Below are 11,240 nucleotides of genomic sequence, written 5' to 3' on the forward strand. Positions count from 1 at the left end.
TGCAGGAGCAGGGGAGAGCAGCAGACTGACACTATAGAGATAAACACAGCCAGCTCTGACAAGCTGTTTGTCAGCAGCGTGGCTGTGATTTATGAGGGATTGCAGAGTGCAAGGGGACCTTAGGGGGGTTTGGGATAGCAACAGAGGCTGGGCTGTATAGGCAGATCCAGCCTCTGTATGCAGATAATAATCTTCAAACCCACCTCGGGTTCTCTTTAAGACCCGCTGCCGCCGATCGAGCAAAATCTTTCATCCTGTGTGATTGTCTGACTTGATCTATTGTGTCGAAAAATCAATTGATCGGGAATTGTTTGCTGCATCAATTTCGATCAAATCGGCTGGATATCGATGCAACAAATAAATAGACCAGTGTATGGCCACCTTAAAGTGAACCTTAAGCCAGAAAAAAAAAATGAGTTTTACTCACCTGGGGCTTCTACCAGCCCCCTGCAGCAGTCCTGTGCCCTCGCAGCCACTCACTAATCCTCTGGTCCCCCGCTGCCAGCTAGTTTCGTTTTTGCCGACAGGCCCGTCAGGATTGGCCACGCGTAGCTTTTTCCGCATTCCCGACTGTAATTAGCGCTATTGCTGTCCGCAATGCGTACAAAAATAGGCGTTGCCGCATATCTATGTGTGTGTAATGCGGCAACGCATATTTTTGTACACGTTGCGGCCCGCAATAGCGCTAATTACAGTCGAATGCGGAAAAAGCTACGCGTGGCCAGTCCTGGCAGTCGGCAAAAACGAAACTAGCTGGCAGCGGGGGACCAGAGGATTAGTGAGTGGCTGCGAGGGCACCGGACTGCTGCAGGGGGCTGGTAGAACTCATTTTTTTTTCTGGCTTAAGTGTCTCTTTAAAGGTAGCCATACATATGGTGATGATGGGCAGATTCAAACAAGAGATAAATCTCTCGCTTGCCCATACACCGCAGGCCGATTCCTGATCAAATTCATGCTGAAATTGATCCTGAATCAGCCTTGTGACACCACATCCGCCACCTTGCGGGCCCGACGCTGTCCTCCAATGTGCAGTGTTTCCTGCACACACATTACTCCGGCAACCACATGGGATGCATGTATGGACAAAGGACATCGCCCGCAGCCAGCAAAGGACAAGCAATGTATGGGCGGTTACATTGCACATTGCACATAATGGAAATTCATTCTCGCAAACATGTTTTGTTTTTTTAAATGTTCTTTCATTCTCAGGCATTTCGTTGGGGGAAAAATACCTCTGATATCCCATTTCACACTTTGCCAAATTAGTACTTGTCATTCTTTAGAATGCCTAGGAAATGTATGTAACCACACAGCTATTTCATACCTTGCTAAAACAAACTCCAGGCATTGTATATATTGCCTAGGCATTTTATAGAATGCCTGCTTGTCACACATTGCCTGTAACATATATAGCATTCAGCTCTACCGCCTCCTGATGTCAACACAAAATTGTTACAAAACAAGGTAAACAAGGCTTTTTTCACACAGGCTGTGCTGATAGACCTCTGAAAAGCATTTTAGTGTTGCAGGCTAAAAGCTCCATAGGTATGTGGGGTATACAGAAAAACAGTTTCTTTGATAGTTGTTTTTTAAAGGGGAACTTCAGCCTAAACAAACATTCTGTCATTAAGTTACATTAGTTATGTTAATTAGAATAGATAGGTAATATAATGTTTTACCCACCCTGTTTTAAAAGAACAGGCAAATGTTTGTGATTCATGGGGGCAGCCATCTTTTTGGTTGAAAGGAAGTGACAGGGAGCAGGAGACACAGTTCCAACTGTCCTGTGTCCTGATAACCCCTCCCAGATGCATGCGCTAGGCTTCAAATGTCAAATTCATAATGCAAAAAAAAAATTGCACCAAAACAGCAGAACGAGAACAACAACATCAGAAATCCCATCATGCTTTGCACAGCATCAGGGGAAAAATGCCCGGGCAGTTTTCTTCTGTGCAGCTAAAAATGAGTCTTGTATAAGAGAAACAAAGTTCTGATGCTGTGAAACTGTTAAAGAAACACCAAGCCTTATCAGTGCTGCTGAGTCGATTTTTAGTCACTTTAAGGATAGGGAGAGTTGAATAATTGAAGGGAACCTGGAGTGAGAGGGATATGGAGGCTGACATATATATTTAATTTTCTGCATCTCTAGTTGGGACAGCCCTGTCACACGGCTGTCCCCAGTACAGTGCTGCAGATCGCAGCGCTGTACAAAGAGGTTTCGTCGTCTAAGTCTCCCGAGCAGCGATCGCCGCTCGGAGACTAAAGGCGGGACGGAGCTCCGCCCCCCGAGCAGGAGATGAGCGCGCGTGCACCGTGCTTTGCTGGGATGTCTTGCTGCTCTGCCTCTAATACTTTTAGCCATAAACCCCGAACAAGCATGCCGATCAGCCACATCCTTGTTCAGGTTTGTGATTCTGACACTGAAAGGACAGCAAGACTTCCAGGAAACTGGTATTGTTTAAAGAGAATAGATATGGCAGCCTCCATATACTTCTAACTTTAGGTTCCCTTTCAGTCACAATGCTGCTGATTGGATATTTAATGCGGAACTGAATACTAGTATATCAAAATGGATAAGAGTGCTTATTTGTTTATTTTTATTTTTTTTACAGTATTTACAAACCATTTAGAGATCCAACTTTTTGCCAGCATTTTGCGTATTAAAAAAGCGCTCCCATTTATTTGAATGGGAATCACGGAAAAATCACCACAATGTTTTAAAAATTGCAGTAAAATTGTTTGCGCCAATTTTGCAATGGTTTTGCCGCAATTTTACAGAATTTCCCATTCAAGTGAATGGGAGAACACTTTCAAAATGATGGCAAAACACTGCAAGTGGGTTTGAGACCTTAGTCATTGTTTACTTATTGTAAAATCTTTCCTCACCTTGCTTTACATTCTCCAACTCTCCCCCCTCTCTCTGACATAATCTCTCCCCGCTTCCTCTGACATCATCTTTCCTCGCTTCCTCTGACATCTTTCCTCGCCTTCCTCTGACATTATTTTTCATCGTTTCCTCTGACATCATGTTTCCTCGCTTCCTCTGACATCATCTGTCCTCGCTTCCTCTGACATCATCTCTCCTCGCTTCCTCTGACATCATCTGTCCTCGCTTCCTTTGACATCATATTTCCTCGCCTTCCTCTGACATCATTTCTGCTCGCTTCCTCTGACATCATCTCTAGTCGCTTCCTCTGACATCATCTGTCCTCGCTTCCTTTGACATCATATTTCCTCGCCTTCCTCTGACATCATTTCTGCTCGCTTCCTCTGACATCATCTCTTCTCGCTTCCTCTGACATCATATTTCCTCGCTTCCTCTGACATCATATTTCCTCGCTTCCTTTGGCATCATATTTCCTCAACTTCCTCTGACATCATTTCTGCTCGCTTCCTCTGACATCATCTCTTCTCTCTTCCTCTGACATCATATTTCCTCACCTTTCTCTGACATCTTTTTTTTCTCTACAGTTTAACACGTATATCATGGGCCGCATGAATAAGTTCTTTCCGGACCCGTTCAAGTTTGACCCGGAGAGGTTCAGCCCAACAGCTGAGAAGTGAGTAAAAGAGAGAAGGTGAAGTATCTGTAATGTACTCGGCAGAGCAGCGGCTGTCATTCTCGTCCTCTGGTCTCAGTACACCCACGCTACACCATAGCCACAATGCGACAGTCACAGCAGATCCGGTGTGTCCACCTGGGTAATTGGGGCGTGTGTTGTAATGGGCGTGTCAGATACTATGCTATCTAACACCTGTCCGATTTCAGTGCGGAGTCCAGAAAAGTCGTACAAGACGGGATTTTGCTTTCTGCTACTTCAGTGGAGACGCATTCAAAACGTTTGTACGCCGGTCAGGGCTACAGAGCTCTCAGGGCCGGGGTTTATAAATTGCACCCCCCTTCCCTAGACTCGGGCACACTATTGTGATGCCAGAGGTGCTCCTCAGTATTAAGTAGCTTCCAATATAGCTAGCCAGAGGTAAGGCCCCCATCCTGTATAAGAAGCCAGAGTGCACCCCTTTTAGGTATTCAGAATCCCCACCTCCCTTTAAGTAGCGGCAGAGGAGGACACATGCAGAGTGCAGCAGGAGCGGATAACTCATCCCGCCAGGATCCACATGCGCCCGCTTCTCCTTCCTGGTCCTAGACCCCTTGTGTCACTTACCAGTAAGTCAGGATACCTAGGACCAGGAGGAAGATGCAGAGCATGGGGATTCAAGCAAGGTAAGATATCTTAACCGCTCACTCTGCATGCACCCCTCTCTGCTGCTGCATTGTGACGGGTATGTCGTTGATTGGGGAGGGGCCTGTCACGAGCAGGCTAAGGACAGGACTGCACCAGGGGGCATTCTATTGGCCCATACTCACGGGCTACAATTGTCATCGCAACCACGTGGCATGCGCGTGTTGCGGCGACAGGTCGCCCGTGAGTGTGGCGTGCGCACCCCGAACCGTCGCTGTCGCCAGGCGCTTGGCGCGGTCAATCGCCTGGCGACAGTTGCCGGCGCAACTTCGCCGCAACTGTCGCTAGTCCGCGTGTGTATGCAGACTAGCGACAGCAACCTATAGCCAACACACGGAGCTTCCGGCGGGGGGGAGGGACATCGGCGACAGCTTCCGTCGCACCACTAATCCCTCTTCCGCAGTGTGTATGCGGAGGGACCCAGCGAAGAGCTGTCGCCGGTCTGTCGCGCACCCGCTCCCGTGTGCTAACGGCTAGCAACAATTGTAGCCTGTGAGTATGGGCCATAAGGAGGGTACTGCACCAGGGGCAAGCTGGGGAGTGGTCTGAACTGAGGGCAGGCTGGGAAGGATGTCTGTGGTGAGGGCAGGCTGGGGAGGGGTCTTCACTGGGGGCGGGCTGGGGAGGGGTCTTCGCTGGAGAACAGGCTGGGGAGGGGTCTGTACTGGGGGGCAGGCTGGGGAGGAGTCTTTGCTGGGGGGAGGGGTCGGTGAGGGGGTGGGGGCAAACTGAAGTTTGTCAGTGACCGGGTACCGTTGTTTAAAGGCTGTGTTTGTGTTGCAGGCCGTACTTCTGTTACTTCCCGTTTGCGCTGGGCCCGCGCTCCTGCCTGGGGCAGGTCTTCTCTCAGGTATGTGGTGTATAGACAGACCAGCCAGTGGTCATACTGGGGTCCCAGATGTAGCGCATAAAAATGTCCCCCCAAATCATCAATGTGTTCACGTAGTTCCTATGCCAAAATGTAACTATATATTTGTTAGAATTCTAAATCGAGCGGCTTCTTTGACTGAAATGAGGGAAATAAGGCAGCTTCCCGCTGAAAATTGGCAAACACAATCGCTTAGTGTCACAAAGCATTTTTTATAGATAGCAAGCTTCCTGTCTTCCAGCATTTCTAAACCGGTAGTTCCCGGTTAAAAAATTAGATAGCAACTGTAGTTTTGTTCGTAACCTGAATTTGTCTGTAAGTCGGAGCAGTGTGCCACCTCTGCGCCTCCAGTGTATCCGCTCTGTCTTCAGTATTCCCCTTTTCCCGTGTTCCCTATTCCTGTCCTAGCAAATTAGAGAAAAGAACCGTCTAATGAGGTAAAAGCACGTCGGTGTAGGCGCCCAAATGTATGCAATGGTAGTAAAAAAGTTTTTTGATCTATGCCGCCCTCGCTCTGCATGGCTGGAAATAAGGTTATCTTTTTTTATTGACCTGAGGAAGTGGGCTGTGTCCCTTGAAACGCGTTGTCTACAGTATAACCGTTTTTTAATAAAGACTCCCTTGTTCCACCTATGAGAGTCCTTTTCTGGAGGTAAGAGACCTCCGTTACCAATTTTACTACCATTGCATACATTTGTGTGCCTCCACCGACGAGCTTTTACTAGTGTATCCAACACCTCTCTGAGGTGTCATCCCTACCAGTGGGCGAGACGGCCGACCAGGGTACAGGACCATAGGAGGAGAGCGACCACCCAGATCCAGAGGGTCCGGGCTACCGAGCGGAAATTGTCTTTTTCGCATGCCAATACGGTGGTTGCAGGACTGCAACCCACCTTTGTGAGTATATATTATTCACCATTCTGTTCCTCCAAATTTTCCTAACGATACTACACCGTCTCACCTTCTCCACAGGTAGAGGAAAATTCCCCTTGCTAACGGGGCGCCCCAGACCGACACAGATATGTCTAATGAGGTGGCCACTATAAATATACATTGAAATTGCCATTGCATCATTGCCTTAACAAATATCAAGCTTTATTAACCTCCCTGGCGGTAAGCCCGTGCTGAGCACGGGCTATGCCGTGCAGGAGGATTTCTCAGGCCCTGCTGGGCCGATTCGCATCATTTTTTTTGCAACACGCAGCTAGCACTTTGCTAGCTGCGTGTGCATTCCGATCGCCGCGCTGCCCCCCCCCCCTCCCAGACCCCGTGCGCTGTTTGGCCAATCAGTGCCAGGCAGCGCTGAGGGGTGGATCGGGACTCCCAATGACGTCATCCCGCCCCGTCGCCATGGCGACGGGGGAAGCCTTTCAGGAAATCCCGTTCTTTGAACGGGATTTTCTGATCAAAGATCGCCGGAGGCGATCGAAGCAGGCGTGGGGGATGCCGCCGCACGGCGGCTATCATGTAGCGAGCCCTAGGCTCGCTACATGATTTAAAAAAATATTTTTTTACAAAAACACTGCTGCGCTGCCCCCTGGCGGTTTCTAATAGACCGCCAGGAGGGTTAAACAACGAATGACACAATTTAAGGACCAGAAAAATATGATGTTGCAGTGACTAATCCATGCAACACAAGTGCTGGTGCTAAGAAGAAAGTGCATACAGAGCACCAGCACTTTGTGTTGCAGTGGATCAGTCATTGCAACATCCTATTTTTCTGGTCCTTGCCCAGAGTGGTATATTTTTACAGTATTGTTTGGATAGATTTATTTATTGTGGAATATCAGGAGACCTGTATAGCCACAGTGCTTGGGGATTTTTTTATGCTTTTAGGCCTCTTGCACACTGCACACGATTCCGATTCAGATTCCGCTTTTTAATCAGTTTTTACATCAGATTCAGATTCCGATTTGCAGTGTGCAGGGAGCAAACTGCAAATCTGAATCTGAATCGGAAGCAAAAACCGATTAAAAAGCTGAATCTGAATCTGAATCGCTTGCAGTGTGCAAGAGGCCTTATGGTATTATTCTTTGTTTAATAAAGCTTGATATTTGTTATACATTGAGATTGCCATTGCATCATTGCTTTATTTATAGTGGCCATCTCATTAGAGGGTTCTTTTCTCTAGTCTGCTAGTATTTTTTTTATTTTTTTTCTGCCCTGCAGTGGTGACACGATTTACAATAGAATGCTCATATAATCATGGCCGGATTTACCATAAGGCACTATAGGCACGTGCTTACAGGCGCCTGATGATGGAAAGGTGCCTCAATCCCCTCCCAGAGCGCTTCTTTTCCTCCTTCCCTAAGCAGAGTCCTAATGAGAGTGTAAATGAGAGTTTATTCACCCGGCTCTCTACATTCCACTAAAGAGATCTGCCTTCAGTCAGAAACGCCTCTAGCTACTTAATACTGAGGTTCCTCTAGCTACCTAATACTTGGGGGCATCTCTAGCTACTTAATACTGAGGTTCCTCTAGCCACCTAATACTTGGGGGCACCTCTAGTTACTTAGTATTGAGGGTACTTCCTTCTACCTAATACAAAGGGGAACCTGTAGCTATGACGGGCAAGAAAAGTAAGAGAGAAGTGACAGCTGGGGCAGCCAACACACTTGTGGTGCGGTTTGGTCGGGGTTTGTAGGTTCATGGAGGGCGAAATCTAAGGTGCCAGGACATGTGCCTATAGGCTCCTGTGAGGTAAATCCGGGCCTGGACTCATATATATGATATGCCCTATTCCTGACCTGTCGTTCTGTACCAACATGGTGTCCCACCGTGCCTGCTCCCACCCCCTTCCCCCCCGTGCCCCCAGTGTCCCTCTGTAAGGCACCTCTGTCCCCGTGTGACTCCTCTGTGCCTCCTTAGTTCCCAGTGCCCCTGTGCCTGCCCCTGTTGTCCTGTACCCTGTCTGTGCCTACTTCCATCTCTCTTCGTGCCTCCATTCATCCCCATCTTCCTTTAATCCCCCCGTGTTTCCATCCATCGCCCTGCGCCTTCTCCCCACCCCTGCCTCCAGTGTCCTCCTCAAAGCCACCACTGTCTCCATTTGCTTTCTGTGCCCCCCCCCTCCTTGTGCCCCCACTACCCCTACTAGCCACCTCTGTCTCCCCCTGCCTTCAGTGTCCCCCCACTACTCTCTCCTTGTGCTCCCCCTGTGCCCTTTGCTCACCTCCGACGATGCAATACATGCAACAAAAACAGTTCGAACTCAACCCGTGAAGTGGGAAACTGAGGCCCTTTGTCAGATGCTCTTGGGGGAATTTTCCCACTTCAAGGGTTGAGTCTGAACTCTATTTGTTGCATGTATTCAGCCCCGTTTCTTGCCCCGTGCGGAGCGTGCCGCCGCCCGGGGCGCTGTTGGGAGGGGGGCGCTATAATGGAGGGGGGAGCCGGAGCCGCGGGGAGGGCAGCCCGACCTCTCCCTCCCTCTCCTCTCCCGGGCGCCCTCCGTGCTCCCCCCTCAGATGCAGAGTTCGTGAGCAGCAGGGAAGCGCTGTTTACAACTCACCGGCTGCCTGGCTCCAAGCGCTGCTCTCTCGCCGCTGGTCTCCTCTCTCTCTCTGTATACATACTGATACACGCTGCTTCCTGTAGCCGGAAGCAGCGTGTATCAGTATGTATACAGAGAGAGGAGACCAGCGGCGAGAGAGCAGCGCTTGGAGCCAGGCAGCCGGTGAGTTGTAAACAGCGCTTCCCTGCTGCTCACGAACTCTGCATCTGAGGGGGGAGCACGGAGGGCGCCCGGGAGAGGAGAGGGAGGGAGAGGTCGGGCTGCCCTCCCTGCGGCTCCCCCCTCCATTATTGGGGGCATCTACCTATCTAACCTATTCTGGGGGCACCTACCTAATCTAACCTACACTGGGGGGCAGCTACCTATCTAACCTATACTGGGGGCAGCTACCTAATCTAACCTACGCTGGGGGGCAGCTACCTATCTAACCTACACTGGGGGGCACCTACCTAATCTAACCTACGCTGGGGGGCAGCTACCTATCTAACCTACACTGGGGGGCAGCTGCCTATCTAACCTACACTGGGGGGCAGCTACCTAATCTAACCTATACTGGGGGGCAGCTACCTATCTAACCTATACTGGGGGGCACCTACCTAACCTATACTGGGGGGCACCTACCTAACCTATACTGGGGGGGCAGCTACCTTATCTAACCTATACTGGGGGGCAGCTACCTAATCTAACCTATTCTGGGGGTACCTGTCTAATCTAGCCTATACTAGGGGGCACCTACCTAATCTAACCTATACTGAGAGGCACCTACCTATCTAACCTAGGGGGGGGGGGGGGGCGCAATTTTTACACCCTCGCCCTGGGTGCATTTTAGCCTAGAAACTGCACTGCATGTATTACAGTGTATGGGAGGCTGGATGGACCTCCAGCCATTGGTTTGGACTCCCCCAGACAATTAAAACATCATCAGTCCGACTGACACCTGTTGTGCATTGTCACCTCCTACAGTGTCTCATGACACCATTGACCCTGGCAGGGCTGTGGAGTCAGAGTTGGAGTCTGAGCAATTTTAGGTACCCGGAGTCGGAGGTTTCATAAACGCAGGAATCAGAGTCATATGATTTTTGTACCAAATCCACAGCTCTGGTAAGTATTAGACTAAGGAGTCAAGGAGTCTGAGTCATTTTAGGTAGTTGGTAGTTTCATAAATTGAGTCGGATTCGGATGAGTTTTGTACCGACTCCACAGCCCTGGTGCAATGTTTGTAATTACCTCACCTGGGGCAGATCTATGACTTACAGACTCTCCCTGCAAAACTTTTATTTCGCCCCTTTCTTATGTTCAGAGGTCCCTCCTCCCTGGGGCCTGGACTTTTTCTTTCTCCACCAGGGTCCCCCCCTCCCTTGCTCCCCTGGCTGTCTTCCCTTTATGGACAAACAGATTAGTGCGGTGGCAGTGATGGCCAGGGCTTACAGCTTCGCGGTCTTTGCAAAGAGGAGTTGGGAGCAGAGAGGAGCTGGGGCTAGAGGAGGAACCTGGCAAAGAACAGCAGGCACTAGAGAGGGAGGAGCCTGGCAGAGAGCAGCAGGCACTAGAGAGCAGGGAGGCTGGCAGAGAGAAGCGGTCATATGGGGGGGGGGGGGGGGGCAAGCCAGCAGAAAGCAGCAGGCACTAGAGAGGGAGGATCCTGACAGAGAGCAGCGAGCAATGGAGAGAAAGGAGCCCAGCAGAGAGCAGCAGGCAGACTAATGAAGCAATAAAGATCAGCAGAGAAGATCATGTGATGTGTGTGGGAAATGTAAAAGTGTGAGGCACCTTCCTAATCTTCTTGTCCCTCTCTCTGCTCTCTTCCCAGCTGGAGGCTAAAGTGGTCCTGAGCAAACTGCTGCAGCGCTTCAACTTCAAGCTGGTCCCTGGTCAGTCCTTTGAGATCATGGATACTGGGACGCTGCGGCCCAGAGACGGGGTGGTCTGCACACTGACGCCCCGCACCCAATGACAGAGATTAAATATACAGCATAATCTTGATATAATAAACTCGGGTATAGTAAACTACATCTCCAGGTCCCGGCCAATCTCCATTATAAGTCTATGGGAGCAACGCCTGGTATATAATAAAACTTGTGTTATAGTAAACCTGTTTTTTGGCCTCTTTGTGATTCTGGATATAGTAAAAAGAGTCACGTCAGTGGGCGGTGCATGCATCAGAGGACAGTGCATGCGTCACGTTAGTGGGGTGGTGCATGCATCAGAGGACAGTGCATGAATTACGTCAGTGGGTGGTGCATGCATCAGAGGACAGTGCATGCGTCACATCAGTGGGCGGTGTATGCATCAGAGGACAGTGCATGCGTCACGTCAGTGGGTGGTGCATGCATCAGAGGACAGTGCATGCGTCACATGTCAGTGGGTGGTGCATGCATCAGAGGACAGTGCATGCGTCACATGTCAGTGGACGGTGCATGCATCAGAGGACAGTGCATGCGTCACATCAGTGGGCGGTGCATGCATCAGAGGACAGTGCATGCGTCACGTCAGTGGGTGGTGCATGCATCAGAGGACAGTGCATGCGTCACATGTCAGTGGGCGGTGCATGCATCAGAGGACAGTGCATGCGTCACATGTCAGTGGGCGGTGCATGCATCAGAGGACAGTGCAT

The 11,240-nt window shown here is 50.0% G+C and overlaps 1 protein-coding gene across 1 annotated transcript in view; it reads left to right on the forward strand.

The window, feature by feature from the left end:
* Positions 1 to 10,717, forward strand: part of LOC137533268 (cholesterol 24-hydroxylase-like) — a 71,616-nt gene extending 60,899 nt beyond the window's left edge. The window contains exons 13-15 of the mRNA XM_068254564.1: positions 3,472 to 3,560; positions 5,028 to 5,094; positions 10,437 to 10,717. Of these exons, the coding sequence (XP_068110665.1) occupies positions 3,472 to 3,560; positions 5,028 to 5,094; positions 10,437 to 10,580 (300 nt within the window). The 3' untranslated portion in view covers positions 10,581 to 10,717. The remainder of the gene's footprint in view (positions 1 to 3,471; positions 3,561 to 5,027; positions 5,095 to 10,436) is intronic.
* Positions 10,718 to 11,240: the final 523 nt, after the last annotated feature.

This window comes from Hyperolius riggenbachi, chromosome 9 (genome assembly GCF_040937935.1).
Source record: "Hyperolius riggenbachi isolate aHypRig1 chromosome 9, aHypRig1.pri, whole genome shotgun sequence".
Classification (NCBI taxonomy): domain Eukaryota; kingdom Metazoa; phylum Chordata; class Amphibia; order Anura; family Hyperoliidae; genus Hyperolius; species Hyperolius riggenbachi.